Source organism: Thunnus albacares, chromosome 20 (assembly GCF_914725855.1).
Source record: "Thunnus albacares chromosome 20, fThuAlb1.1, whole genome shotgun sequence".
In the NCBI taxonomy this organism is placed as follows: Eukaryota; Metazoa; Chordata; class Actinopteri; order Scombriformes; family Scombridae; genus Thunnus; species Thunnus albacares.
The window spans coordinates 12,857,029-12,873,092 of NC_058125.1; the positions used below are offsets into that span (position 1 = coordinate 12,857,029).

The 16,064-nt window shown below is 38.8% G+C and overlaps 1 protein-coding gene and 1 long non-coding RNA gene across 2 annotated transcripts; one reads left to right on the forward strand and one right to left on the reverse strand.

Annotated features, from left to right (window-relative positions):
• Positions 1–369: 369 nt before the first annotated feature.
• Positions 370–8,267, reverse strand: LOC122970891. The gene is made up of 4 exons (XR_006399345.1): positions 7,944–8,267; positions 4,486–6,468; positions 726–770; positions 370–591 (listed from the first exon to the last, which is right to left on the reverse strand). It is a non-coding gene; the product is annotated as an uncharacterized LOC122970891 (long non-coding RNA).
• A 167-nt stretch (positions 8,268–8,434) lies between these two features.
• adprh (ADP-ribosylarginine hydrolase) lies at positions 8,435–15,678 on the forward strand. Its single transcript, XM_044337240.1, has 8 exons — positions 8,435–8,643; positions 9,495–9,612; positions 9,830–9,938; positions 10,311–10,409; positions 10,493–10,598; positions 12,763–13,029; positions 13,616–13,830; positions 14,926–15,678. The coding sequence occupies exons 1-8, from the start codon at positions 8,636–8,638 to the stop codon at positions 15,072–15,074; spliced, it is 1,071 nt and encodes a 356-aa protein (XP_044193175.1). The 5' UTR covers positions 8,435–8,635; the 3' UTR covers positions 15,075–15,678.
• Positions 15,679–16,064: the final 386 nt, after the last annotated feature.

The window sequence follows — 16,064 nt, forward strand, 5'->3', positions numbered from 1 at the left end:
ATGTTTGCTGCTTCTCTCTTCAGCTTCATGTCCATCCTCCTCTCTTGACCTCCTCCTGGATCCTCTAGGCAGTGGATCATCTTCTTCTTCATCCTGGTTGACTTCCATAACAATCTCAACCGCAGCACCAGCATCTTCTGCGTTTTCATTACGATTGTCATTGATATCAACATTGTTGTTAACAAAGTTAATCACAACCTTGTCACTGTTGTTGTCGTTATTGTTGTCATTGTCATTATTGTGATTGTTGATGTTGCCATCGTCATCATTGTTGTCAGTCGTTGTTGTCGTTGACATTATTGTTGTCATTATTGTTTTCATTGCCGTCATTGTTGTCATTTTCATTATTGTCATTGTCATTATTGTAGTTGTTGATGTCTCCATTGTCGTTGTTGTTATTATTGTTATTGTTAACATTGTTGTCAGCATCATGTTGGTTCTCTGGTTCCTGGAACACACCCAGCACTACGCCAAAGCCCAACTCTTCTCCATGATTTATGAGAAAGTCCATCCAGGCAATCAGTACCAGGTTAAGCTGATCTGCTGGTGGCCGATCTCCTCTTGGCAAAAAAGGCAGTGGAATAATTGGACCTGAGAGATCATTTAGACATTTAGGTTACCATTACTATTCATGAAATTAAAATGGAAATCAATTTATAGCTTGTTGCTTTTGGAAAGACCACACATCAGAGATGTCTGTGTGAAACGAAGAACCAAGTACATACGATTTCGACCATTGTGGCTTCCGTCTCCTCTTCCATCCATTGTGACTAAAAGGATCAGACATTGAAACATTGGAATTTTGGTGAGGGAACAATCAACATTTCTAAACATTAAGTAAAATGAATGAAAATTTGCTTTGTGGCTTTGAGAGAAGTTTACAAAACATAAATGTTAAAGGGTAACTACACACTCACATTCTGCTCCCAGCATATTTAAAAAATGCAACAGATGACTGGGGAGCAACTACTGTAGGAAGCGTGGCTATGTAGTATGTGATGTGGGTGGTCAGGGGATACCGACTGACCACTGCATAACCATAGCTGCTGTTTGTTTATCATATTTAATGTTACCGTCATCAGCCCTGAATATAGAACAGTTGTGTTGTGTTTACTGCCACAGATACAGAATAAATCTCTAATTCATGTACGCCGTCGTCTTTGCGCCGTCAATTATCAAGCTTGCTAACACTACCAGCAGTTATACATGATAGACACAAACTGGGGCTACAGTTAGTCAGTGCTATTTATACTTGGTGGGGCAGCTGATATACAGAATAGACCCTGAAGGCTTGCCTTTTAAGTCAATGATTATGGGAGTGGCCGAGAAGTCGACTAAACTGAATTTTCAAATCCAAGCAGACACAAATAAGCTAAAGTTTGAGCAGAAAAAAGCAGTTTTTACACACAATATGTATATCGTTGGAAAAATCACATCATACATCACATCACATCCAAATTATCCAAAGTAAGCATATGTGATTATGTGTACAGTGTAAAAAAATGATTTAGTGTCCTCCTACCCCCTTGTCAAGTGCTGTTGCTTCTGTAGCAAGTGAGCTAAACAACGTATGCTTGCTTTGAGGCTGTCGGCAGCCAGCAAGCAAAAACAGCTGAAGGAGAGGTTAACGGATGTTTGGGTGCACCTTTCAGACTTATCACCCTTTCTGAGCATTATGTCAGGAGGACTTTCAAGAAACCAAATTATCAGAAATTGAACACAAGAAGTTAAAACCCAACATATAACTCAAAGAAGAAATGAGTCTCAATTTTGATTTATAAAAAAGTACCATAATCCATAAACACACCATCACTGACCCTGAAGGACGCTATCTTAATATCGATGGAACAATTAACAGCAACAGTGTAACAATTGCAAGCATCTATGGCCAAAATACGGATGAACCAACATTCCTACAGGATTTTTCAACATCAACTATCATAATCGGAGGTGACTTTAATACAGTCATCAACACAGCACATGACAGATCAACAGATTCTTGAAATTCATTTTCAAGAATTGACAATTTCCTAACCAGTAATTTGATGATGATCAATATATCTGACACCACAATCCACCCAATTACTATTTCAGACCCTGCCCCAATCTAATCTCAAACAAAAAACTCAAAACTAAGCCCACCCAAAGATGGTGCTTTAACACATCATTACTTCAAGACAAAGATTTGACACATACTTGAAGAAAGAGTGGACATACTTCTTGGAAACAAACAACTCTCCAAATACCTCACCTATACTACTCTGGGGAATGTCAAAAGCAATACTGAGAGGAAAAATCATCTCTTACTCATCACATAAGAAAAAGAAAGAACAAGAACAGGAAAACAAACTGGAGGAGAAAATCAAACAATTACACAATTCCTATGCAGTCAACCCGACTGAACAAACTCAGAAAGAAATCAGAGAAACCAAATTTCAACTTGACAACATTACTAACAAAGGCTATGCTACAACCATTTATATACATACATATACATAATGATAGATCTGGCAGACACCTAGCAAACCAACTTGCCTTTGAGTTACCCAACTCAAAGGCAATGAAGAAAAATCAATCATATCAACAAGGAAGACTCAGTGAGGAATATCACCGAGGACCCACAAACCATAAATAATATCTTCAAAACATACTACTGTAAATTATATAAAAATGACAAAAGAACAAAAATAATCAGAAATAGCCTAGATATTTTTGGATAAAATCACATTACCTACACTAAACAAACATCAGGCTGATGTCTTGAATACTCCACTAACATCAATAGGATATGAAAAAGCACTCAAAAAAAGGCAAACAATAAAGCCCCTGACTGAATGGTTTCCTTGCTGAATTCTATAAGCACTTCATTTTCACCTCTATTCACCAGAATGGCAGATGATATAAAGAGATCAAAATCCATCCCACAACATATGAATACAGCACTCATATCAGTACTACTTAAACCAAATTAAGACCCAACCCTCTGCTCAAGCTAGCCCCTATTATTAATCAACACAGACATTAAAATCATTAGTAAGGTATTAACAATTTGAATTGAATCAATCAATTTCATCTCTCCTCCACCCAGATCAAACGGGAGTCATTAAAAGCAGACATTCCTCAAACAGTACACACTGCCAAATGTCCACTCTCACCGTCACTATTTGCCTTATTCATTGAACCATTAGTCACAATAATAAGCAAAATAACAGCATCACCAGCATCACAACAAACAACATAACACACAAAATCAGTCTCTACGCAGATGACATACCATTATTTCTACAAAATCCAAATAAATCATGTAATGAAGTTATCAGAATCATAAGTGCCTACTCTAACCTCAAAAAGCAACTATTTTACTATTGTTGCAGCATATATAGAATATTACACCTCAGAACCTACTCTTCTCCCTCACCACAGGCAATATCACATATCTAGGTATAAAAATATCCCCAATACTGTCAGAATTATTTTATCTCAACGACTTAAACCACTGGGTGACATAACCACTATCTATCATGGGCCGAGACTCTACTGTAAAGATATTACAAAAAATCAATTCCAAATTCACAATGATCCCAGTCTAACCCACAGTCATATGGTTTAACGCAGTAGAAACACTCATAACAAAATTCCATTGGAAAAACAAAAAACCCAGAAAAGAACTAACCACATCAAAAAAATCAAAAACTCAAGGGGAGCTAGAGGCACCAAACATCCAGTAATATTACCTGGCCAACCAACTACAATATATTACGAAATGGATTCACAAAATCCACCATCATCACTCATGGCTGGATATAGAACAAACAGAATGCAGAAACACTTCAAAAACATTATAATAGCCACACCTCTGTCAGCCTGGTGTAAAGGCAATAAAATGACACACTTTATAATGTCACCTAGCTCACATACACCCATTTGGCACAACCCAGATTTTCTTGTCAACAAATCACCCATGACAAGCACCAAATGGAAGGGAAAAGGCATAACACATCTACACCACATCTTACCTTCCAACAGTTAATGCAAGTATGGTATTGGGGAGAGGCAATACTTACAATACACCCAATTAAAGCATGTAATCAAGGCAAAAACCATCACATCCAATAACAACCTTCAACCACCACCCCCATTTGGACATCAATAAAATTGCAAACTCAAACAAACTTCTGTCCAATTACACAAACTTTTATCTTTTATCACCAATAATGACTTCTGGATTAAAATATGCAAAAAATACCTTCAACATGTCCATTGACACTATCACAAGACTAATTCAATACCAAGTACTAATCCTACACATACATTTATTAATATTTCTTCTATTTGAACTCTTTATTGCACAAATTGAAGGAACTGGCAGGACATTTCACTGTGATTGTACTTTATATGATTACATGTGATAAATAAACTTGATTGTTTGATAAATTATAGACTACATTATGCAGAATGATAATATATATAGGCTTAAAGACTTACCTTTGAATTGGTCTGTAAAACTGTAAATTACGAAGCAGCTATAAGTTGGTGATTGTCTGTTGCAGAAATATGTATTTCTGAAAAAAACTGTTCGTCTTCAAGGAAAAACTGCAGGCTCTGCAATGTGTTTTTAACTAAATGAGTCCAGAATCCAGAAATCACAGGCAACTTAATCCATTCTATTGTGATGTAATAAACACTATGTCATAAAGTTGAGTTCTAGAATTCTATTATCTCACAACAATATCATAATTACATTGACAGGGACCAGCTATGGCACACATTACATCAGAAAATAAATATGGGCCCATTTAAAATGTTTATATATGAAAAGATCAATGTTGACACCTTGCTTAAAGGCAACTTAAAGGAGTGGGTCAGATTTTTCCAAGTTTACCTATAATATCCCAATTCCTATGGAAAAAAAGAAAACCAACAATAAACTGATCCTAACCAGAATTACCTGTGTATCCAAAGCTCCTCTGTGCCAGTGACTTCTACAGTTGTCCAGAAACTATTAAAAACACATCAATGAGCCACACTGTTTCACTGGGTGACATGTTCCTTCATTACCATATGGTGTCATCTGTGTTTGGCTTTAGGATTTACCTGTCTGCTCTGTTTCTTCAGGTGCTCATTAGGGCAACTGGTGTCACCTTAGGGCCCTTGGTGTGGCCAGGTTATTAACACTGGGCTGCAGCTGAGGCAGCACTCTCTCTATGTGTCGTTCTCTTCTCTCCCCTCCAGTTACCTGTTTTTGTTTGGTTTAGTTATGTTGCCTTAGTTTTGTTATCCTTTAATTTCTTGCACCTCACAATGCACACACACATCTTACGCTCATGCACACCATACACCACTGATGCTACTGGTATTGACACTCCATGCCTTTTATACTTAGTTCATTCTTTAATTTGGTTTAATTTGGATTTTATAAAATATCTTGTTTAAATGTTGACATGGTGTGTTTCCCTTTTGTTGTGGCCACTTGAGCCAGGTTATAACACATGAACTTTGGCACTGTAGTTTATTTTGAGTCAATCCCACATACAGTCCTGCTGCTGAAAGTACCTCACTAAAGCACCAAATCCATGGCAGAAAATAGTCCCCAGCAAATGCTCTATTTACTCCTGTTTGAGTAGTGTTTGCTTAAAACTACAGTGCCCAGCCTCAAGTCAAGTATGGACAGAAGGAACAACTACAGTGACCAGTAACTCTTTTGATGTGCGTATGGGCACATGAGTATTGTATTAAGATACAATCGAAGAAATTAGTTTGTCCTGTAATGTCAGACCTTCCTATTATAATTTGACTTGTCAAACACAGGCGTAGCTAATATTATTAATAGCTGTATTGTACTTAGGTGTGCCACTATCAGGGCTCTGGTGATGTGCATGTTGGCTCATTGGCATGGATTAAATGTTTGTCGCGAATAAGAGTGTAATGGAAGCTCTCAGATATACTTTTAATTAAGAGTTTTTTTTTTAAATACAGCTCAACTGGATAGGTCAAATGGTTAACCTGTACACTGTATGTTAAGATCAACATTTGCTAGCATCGATTGTAAGATGAATGTACAGTTGTCTGCTATAGCTGACAGAGTGATCAATATTTAATTATATTCATTGCTTGTTAGAATAGAGCAATTTCCACTAAAATGCCACTCACAACCATTTCTCAGTTCACTTATACTTTATTCTTTACTTACATTTTCTACTTTTAGGGTATGTCTGATGAATAGTTTGATCACTGGGATTTTACCCTGACAGTGTATGTCCTGTGTCCTGACTTTTAAAATTCAAAACTGGAGGTAATTATGTTGGAGGAAACTGTTGGATAAAAGTTTTATGTTTCATTTTATTCAAGAGTGATTGGACTGAAAGCGTTTTTATCCCACCTGGATGTAGAGATGACAGTGCCAGCAGGAAGTGAGCAGAGGAGGGACTGTCTGCATTATCCAGCCATGGGTTACACAGAGTTCAACATCTGGTCAAAAAGACAACAGACAGAGTCACTCGTCCGTGACAGCAAGTGAGGAGCATGAGAGATAAAGGGGAATGGACAAGACTATTTTTTGCTAATTATAGCGTGTCAAAAAGAATGGCAAATAACCAGAGCCCCGGGGATCCGGCCAATTCTGACCAAAATTAACACTGCTCTGTGCAGCTTTCTGCTACTTTCATCAAATTGTTTCCTGGCCCAAAAAGCTAAAACAATGCCAGACCATTTAAAATCGTGGGCACAGTGACTTGTTCTACTGAACCGGTGCCAAACCAGCCAGTGCCAGTCAATAGTGGACATGCAGAACATGAACTAAATTCTTATCCTAACCCCACCAGCACCAAACACATGCCTAACCCCAAAAGTAATGCTGAACACGTTTAATATTGACTTTTTTGTATGCTATAGCCATGTTGCTCCAGGGATGGCAATATCAGTTGGTCAGTTGGTCCACCACTTAGGTCCAGACTGAATTATCTCCACAACTGTTCAATGGATTGCCATGAAATTCTGTAAACAGGGTGAGAACTATGCTGTGGCTTTCAGGGGAGCTAACTTTGATTATCGGGGGAGAAATTTAGGGTACATTTCTGAGTAAGCTTCCTTGTTTTCTTTTTGACATATCTGTATGCTCACTACAAAAGAGAGAAATGAATAAGGACAAGTTGGAGAAATGCAAAGTAATGCGCAGACTGAGTGGGAATAAGAAAGTTTGTTTTTTACTGATCTTTGAGTTAAAGTGAGTCAAGTTTATGATATTGCACCACCACACTTCGATGGTGATGGCAAGAATAGCATGCATGCTGGTATCTTTATTTAAAGTGAATCAGTGATAAATCACCCTCATGCATGAATCATACATCAATAATAGCCTAATTTTAATTTTAAAGCTCCCCCTGGCCCACACTCTGTTTGTACAGATATTCATGGTCCCCAAGGGATGAATCCTACCAAGTTTGATGAACCCTGGATTCTTCCTTTAGCATCTCCAGCGAGTCAAAGTTTTCACTTATCCAGTGAAATAAGCTATCTCAATTTTTATTACATGGACTGACACATAAGCTTGTACATACATTCATGGTTCCCTGACTCTTCCTCTAGCAACATTAGGGTTGACATTTGTGTTTTTTAGTGAAATTAATCAACAACTGTTGAATGGATTGTCAGTACAGACATTCATGTACCTCTAAGGATGAAGCATAAGTTTGTTAATCCCTGACTTCTCATATAGGCCGACCTCATGGTCAAAACATCAGTCGGTATGACCAAATGCCTTCAAAAAGAGCCATACTTTGTATTTGGTGCTAATTAGCAAATTTTAGCATGCTAACATGCTAAACCAAGAACATGGTAAAAAGTATAGCCTACCTTCTTGCATTAGCACTGTGACACTAGCATTTAGCTCAAGGCACTAAATTAGTACAGGGCTGCCAGACTGTCTTTTTAAGGTCCGAACTTACCTATTATTTGCAGTGAATATGACCAAATGTTGTCATAACAGGTTAATTTCAGATTTAATAAAATAAGGAAAGTAGCTAATTTGCTAACTCTTCACAGACCAGAGCTAGCTAGCTTAAGTATCAATAGATATACAATAGTTGTATTGCCAGTCAGTGCTTTAAAATGAATGTGTATTCATTATAGTGAATTGGCCATTGATAATTACCTAGTCATGCTAATGACAAAACATTAATTTACTAATTCAGAGTTTTATAGTTGTAGTTTAGGAGTTGTTGCATTTAGGTTTTTACACAATAGCACTCAGATTAATGCAAATAAAATATGTGCGGTGCAGCTATATGAAAATGGTGAGTATATAGGAACAAGTCAATGATTATCCTGGTGATTCAAAAAACATTTGCCATTTGTTTTGTCATGTCTCCATTTGCCAGCTGGAGAGCTGCCGTCTAAAGTTGCTTTGCTGTTGCGTCTTTTTTTAGCCCGCACGCCTTCAAGCTGCTGGCTCGGTGTTGGAAGTAATGTGCAATAGTTTTAGTCAATGGACGCTGGTGTTTGCAGACTTTGTTTGAGCTTGAGACTGCGCTAATACTCGCAACAAAAAGCAGCAGTGAGTGTCCCGTTTGCAGCCCCGGTGTCAACTTGTGTGTGTGACCGCCTACTGAAGCCTGATTTCGAGGAGAGACGCGCTGCAATGGACCGGTGAGGCTGCCACTGTATGGAGGAAGGATTCACTGCAGCAAGTCAAACATTTTACCCTATCTGTTGGTCCAGATCAAGCCAGAGAAAGCGTAATGTTTAAGTCGACTCGTTTTTATGTTTGACTAATGTTCGGAGTTATGATAGGTCGGAGTTGAGATGACTGATGGTAGAATGATAGAAATCTGTAAAAAATGACCAAAAACATCATTTTATTTATTTATTTATTATTTGAATACAAATGTATATATAAATGTATATCTATTTACTTATGTTTTATTAACATTACTCCTTTTTCCCATGTTGCCTGCACAAATAGTGTCACACCTGCAGATATGAAAAAAAAACTACATAACTTTTTACTTTTGAAACACAATATTTGCTCACATATATAGGCTATTGGCCAAGTTTAAATGACTTTGAACCTATCTCTAAAAATTCTATTATAGTATATTGGTCTTTTTTCTACTGTGAAACCTTTCCAAAAATACTACAAATCATAGTACCACATAGTATGCTTAGTAGTAGTTGTTTAATTAAGTGAAAGATAGCGTTAGTGGTGTTACAGGTGTTCTTTTAATCCAAAATAATACCTTTTACAGTTTTATAATGACATTTGTTAAAAATGTGCAAAATAACTGTAGGGAAGAAACTGAATAAACATGGTAAAACTTTAACAAGAGTGTCTCTTCAGTACAGTTCCTTTTTATTTAGTGAAAAAAAAAACAGACATGAGGATTTCACTATAATAATTTGTTGATTTGAGGGTTCCTCCTGAGTTCTTAGTTTGCTGCAAAGTGGCATATGTTTGTTATAAGAGTGCAAATAGTATCTCTCTGTGTCTTTTGTCTCAGTGGAAGTGCGACACTGGAGCACTATAAGGCAGGCATGTTGCTGAGTGGTGTTGGTGATGCTCTGGGCTACAGGAACCAGCTGTGGGAGTACAACGAGTCGGGACCAGCCATTCACCAGGTAAGTGCCGGACCAACATCGAGGGGTCCTAGACAGGGTTTCCAGGGGCCTGAGACAGTGATGAGGAGTTAAATGTTACTATTGTTATCATATTGTTATCATTTTTACATTTTCTAGCTCTATACTGAATCATAACTTACCGGTTGAGATAAGCTAACCTGCTGCTTAAGGAGTATTTCACCTAAAATGTCTACCCTCGTCCTTCCTGTCCTTACAGGAGCTGAAGGAGCTCGGCGGTCTGAAGAACATCAAGGCCGAGCTCCCTGACTGGCCGGTGAGCGATGACACAGTTCTGCATCTGGCAACGGCTGAGGGACTAGCGACTGGTGAGGTCAACATCACATTGTGCCAATTTTCTCTCTCTAGTTTCTGTCTCCCTTTCACTCATTCTGTTTTAATCGAGGAGTTGATTGGATTGATCTGATAGTCTGTGTCATTCTGATGAGGCCTCATCAGGACACACACCACACCCTCCTCCTCAAGAGCCCCAACTAAAGGTTAAATCTAATTTCCAGTCTTGCCTTGATTTGCTGCTTTATTACGGTTCTACACAAGTGGAGGGGAAATGGTAGAAATTCAACTTGACCTTTACTGTGATAAGGCAAACAAGCAGCCTTGTTAACAGATCTGATACATCTTTAAAAATGTTAATACGGACAGCATGTGCAGTTTGAACAAATTAACTCTTGCCCTCGCAGGGAAGATGGGGGAGGATCTCCTGCATGAGGTGGCTGCTCGCTATGTTGAGGCGATGAAAGACATGGAAGGGAGGAAACCAGGGCCTTCAAGCATTCTAGGTGAGAGGATACATTCATTTTTCAATATCACACACATGGGTATGGAAGCAGAGATCCCACACACTCACATTTAACCTTTTTAGGAGTCTCCCAGCTGAAGCCTGGGCAGGAAGGGGGCTTCAGAGTGCCCTATAACCCCGAGGGAACAGGCTGTGGAGCGGCCATGAGATCCATGTGCATTGGTCTGAGGTAACACACAATAAATATATAATAACTTAGTATTCTGAATGCATCCAGTTCACTGTCTGCCCTCCATGTTATATTACCCTCCAGGTTATATTTTTTAATCATTATGCAGTATTGCTTTCTTGAGCAGGTACAGGGCATCTTAATGATTAACTGAGTTGTACTTACTGTAAGCCTCTTTTTGAAAGATTTTTGGTGTCCAATAACTGAAGTTTTGGGATTAGTGGAGAAAAGGAATAACCTTGCAAATTGGTTTTGACAGTGAAAATTATTAGGGTGGGAGAGAGTGTCAGAGTAAGAGGAGGGGATTGTGATTTAGTTTTGGACTCAAGGCAGGATAGTCAGACCTTTTGAGTGCGCATGGGAGGGTCTTTTATATTTTCTTACCCTGAATTTGTGTTTTCTGTTTTCTCTCTTTTGTTTCCTTTACCCTCTCTTAGCAGTATAGTTAATAGTTACATAAATAGACAGAAAGAAACAAAAAGACAGCTTTCACTTGCACTTTGCCACATGCAGATGGCAACTGTTCTGTCTCTGTATCAGGGTTTTATTAATGCGTGCATTGATGGCACACATTAGAAGTTCCACTGGGATAATAAGGCAGGGTGGTATACACCTTTCCTAAAATACTAAAAATCATTTTACAGGTGTTTTTTTTTTTAATTCACAACATTTCATTGAAAGTTTTAAAATAAAATGAGCAAAATTGGCTCCAATGTGCTAAACATCTACAACTAATATCACTGAACGAAAGAAAGTAAATGAATTTTGATAAAACACTTTCTCCTCTGTACATTTACTTGCATTACACCCACAGACCCAAAGATAGTAAGGAACCCAGATCCACCCATTAAACATGAACCACACACACACACATATATATATATATATATAGATACATAGGCAGTTGTGACAGATTTCAAATTATCAGGGCGCAAAGGGAACTTTACAGTAGTCCAACCTGATTCAGATGAATGAACGAGTTACATGTAATCAGATTGACATGCAAATCCTCTAACTTCTAACATGTTATTCAAGTGTTATAGAGCTGCCCTACTTATGTTACTGACATGACTTTCATGGTTAAGGTCAGAGTCAAAAATAACTCGCTGCATTACAGAGACAGTGACTGTAAGTGTGAATAAAGTTCCTGACTCAACAAATTGATTGGTCTTATTGCATAAAGAGATTAGCAAACTCATCAATCATTAATAATATTTGTTTAATCCACAAATTATTTTCTGAATCAATCGTTTAGTCTGTAAAATGCAAGAAAATTGTGAAAAGTTGCCGTTCGGTTGCAGTTGACCTCATCCCAAGAAGACGCCCACAAATGTCTCATGTTGTCCAACCAACAGTCTAAAACCCAAAGAGATTCTCTTTACAATGAGAGAAGAAACTAGCAATTGTTGGAGAATCTGGAGGAAGAGAATATTTGACATTTTTGCTTAAAAATTATTTGAACGACTGATCGGTTATCCATATATAATAGTTACTGATTAATTATCTGTATATCGACAAATCAGTTAATTGTTTCAGCTCTAAACTCGTTACATTCGGTTGTAGAGAGAAATCCGTCGGGGATTGGTTTGAAGGGATTTATCAGTTTGTTAGTTGTAGAAAAAAGAAACTTTCAGGCAGGTTGCAATTTCATCAAAATGCAATTTTAATCATTTATAATTTAAAAAAAGATGTTTGGATGTCTGATAGAAAAATCAATATAGAAGTGAAGTGGAATTATTATGTATTTTAGTCACTACGCAAGTTGGTTTAGAAAGCCAATGGCATGTATAAAACTTGACACTAAACATTTCACATTTACATTTACAGTTGAGGTACACAGCTGCTGCTCTTATCCACAGTATTTTTTAATGAATGCAACAGTGGAGTTAGTGTACATTCTTTGATCACCAAGCAGACAGTAACGAATAAATAACACAGGTCCAGGGTTAAAGCACTGGCCAGAACCAGTAAAAACATAATATGGAGTCAATTAACACATGAAAAGAAGTAATTACAGTGTACATAATTTGTAGTCGAATAGTGTACGAACGCAGAACACATCTCTCAGCACGTGATAGACCTCATTATGATTATGGAGAGAACTTCAGCAAAATATCCTCCCCAACAAAGGCTGATAAGGACTTCAATACTTTGTCCCCACCAGGTATCCGAAGCCTGATCAGCTGTTGTCGTTGGTGGCGGTTGCTGTGGAGACAGGCAGGATGACCCATCCTCACCCCACTGGTTTCCTGGGAGCCGTAGCGTCGGCCCTTTTCACAGCGTATGCCGTCCAGCGCAGGCCCATCACGACTTGGGGTCTTGGCCTGATCAATGAGGCCTGTCCGATAGCAAAGACCTTTGTTCAGGCTCGGGGCTACGCCGTTGAGGAGGCGGAGAGAGACTGGGCCTACTTCTGTGACAAGTGGCAGTGGTATGAGCGGCTGAAATCTGGCTTGGTTAGGCTGTTGTGTTGCATTCAAGTTCAGCAACATCTATCTGACCTATTTTAATCTCAAGGTTAACCTCATGCTAATTTTTATTCTAATCTATGGCTTCTGATAACAATAAGATCAATACACAAATTGTACTTTTCTGCTTAAATTCACAAGAAATCAGCATTCAAATGCCATCTTGTTTCCTTAATTTGACACATATACACCAGTTGTTGTTATAATGTCAGATGTTAAACATGGTCAAAAGTCCAAAACTTGAGGTGAACATGTTAAAATTCTCCCTGCAAGTCAAAAGCCAGGGCTTCAGCCTGCTATGAATGATTCATCTGTAATGTTACCTCTACTTCCTCCTTTCTATGACATCAGAGTGTTTGTGCATTTCCACAAACGGCCGTCCATCCTGTAGTCTTTGTTGCTAAGGCTGTTAAGTTGTTTGACAGGTTGTTCATGTTGTCCACTTGCGTATTTCAGATCAGATTCAGGCTTGAACATGTATGGATGTATTTGAGAAGTTTTCATTGCGAGTAAAGAATGAGAAAAAGAACCTCTTACCTCTGTCTCCAGGTATCTGGACACGAGGTGCATCTCTACTGGGGTGGGGCCTGTGAATTGGCCGGAGTCCTATGGCCCAGCTGAGAGAGATGAAGTCTACAAGAGCTTCAGCCTGTCGGGCTGGGCAGGACGCAGCGGTCACGACGCTCCGATGATAGCGTACGACGCCCTGCTGGGAGCAGGCGCAGACTGGGAAGAGCTGATGAGCAGAGCGGGCTTCCATGGAGGTCAGAGGTTCAAACAAGAAAATGTCTGTTTGGCAGTTGTACAGATCCTGTGGGAAGACATGGAAGGCTTGACCTGAATCTTTAACATCTTAAATCTTAACCTAAACCTAATTATATTCTATTTTATGCCTGAACTTCACCATCACAAACCTTACTCCTAAACATTTTAATCTAAATCCAAACTTCCGGTTTAGTTGGATGATCACAGCACATCTCCTACCAGGTGTCTCATATTTTAGCATTTTTGCTACAAACATTCCTCGTCTTGTTTTAAGAGAGGTTTTTCCAAAAATCAAGTGCACATTTGCTCAGACATATTACTCATGTGGAGTGATGGTCTAAACTGTAATTGGTCCTCGTGTGGAGGATAGAAGCAGGTCTGTAGAAGCTAGATAAATTAAGTATGATATAGCGATTAACTGAACAAGCAGTCTTTAAAATTATGAAACGTGTGAACAGTTTCGGTGCAAAATGTTTTGTTGAATTTAAACAATTTTGGCTACTTCCTTTTTTTTACTGTAAGATCATATGTTGAACATGTTAGAGAACAGTTGCATATTTATATATCCAGCAGATCAAGCAACATTATTAATTGGAGTCGTGTTTCAGGCCACCTGATGAATTTAAGTCCAATATTCACTCTCCTTTTAGCTGTCTTTGGTCTCCACCAACTCCTGAGGGAAATATTCGTCTCTTTAGCTGCGAAATGTTGCACTTAGTTCTCTAGCTAGACACTAACTTTGTCTGTCTACCATTTTGGTGACAGGCAGGTTGGATTTTAGAGCTGCTTTACTACAGCTGAGTGTTGTGGAAAATGAAAAAAAGAGCTAAAACTCACTATAAACTCTGCAGAGCTGAGTAGAACTGCAGTCTTGTGATAATTCTGTTGGCTCATCTCTACAGTTGACCCCTTTCACATAAAAGTAGTCATATAATCAATTGTTAACATTAGAAAATATTGACTATAGCAGCTTTAAAGGTCAGCAAAAGCCAAAATATAAAAGATTTCATTAAAATGATAAAATTCTGCTTCATCACAGGACGTTTGCTCATGCTGCTCTCTCTGTGGCTTTGTCTCTCTCTCCTCCTGTCCAGGTGACAGTGACAGCACAGCAGTGATCGCCTGCTGCTGCTGGGGTCTCCTCTACGGCACCAAGGGGGTCCCAGAAGGCAACCACTCCAACCTGGAGTACCGGGACCGACTGGTGCGCAGCGCCGAGCAACTCTACGCCATTTCGCACTAAGAAGGCCACAGCAGCTTGCCGCACTGACCGAGTGTGTCCCATCGCGGTGCAGTAAAGGGAAACTAGGCCACACACTCTGACACATTGACGTAGGACTAGTCGGTGCGTCCAACAGTACATTGATCTTGAGTGCTGTCACTGAGCCACCAAGTGCGGTGTCATGCTTGCCTGAAGGGGAAGCAGAGTGTCCCACTAACCCAAAGAGTCATTTCTGCCACAACAAGGGCTGCGTGCCTCATGATGTTGGCACTGGGGTTGGTGAATTAAGAGGGGTCCCCCTAGTGACCACTTTAAATTAGCATGCAGAGCTGTATCACTGACAAATTCAAGCTAATGAGAATGTGAAGAGAATACATAAAGTCCCCTAGGAGGTAATTACTTCATTTTGTCAGCATGACATAATAGCAAATGCTTAGCGGGCTTCAAATTAAATGTGCTCTTGTTTTTGTATAATGAAAGATACATTTCTGCATCTCATTATGGTTACTTACTGTTACTTCACGCAGTGCAGGGCAAAAATGTAACTGCGATACTGTAGGCAAGCACAATTAATGAAAACAATAAATTAAACAAACAAAGCTTTGTAGTAGAGTTGAAAACTTTATTTTTTGGTCATTGTTGTTTTTATATTTTTTTTGTCTTGTCCATTTTTTATTAATTATATTTTCCTAAAGAAGAGAAGAAGGGCAAAGGGGTGGTTTGAACTACTGGATCGAGTTTAAAAAAGAAAAGTGATTTGCTAAAAATCCCCTCTCCTCTTCAAATCCCTCTTTTCGTGCTGTATTCATGAGAATCCTGCGACATTCTGTGTTTCCCATTCGTGTCATGGTACTTACAAAAAGAAAAAAACCCTACAAGGCTAAAAACACATTGCTGGAAGATAAAGTGTCTGCTGCTGTTTTTCATCTGTCTTCCTCTCCGGCCGGTTCAACCCAGCAAGGTGCCTCATGTCTCTGAAAAGGGAAGAAGTTGGAGAGAAGAGCAGGATGG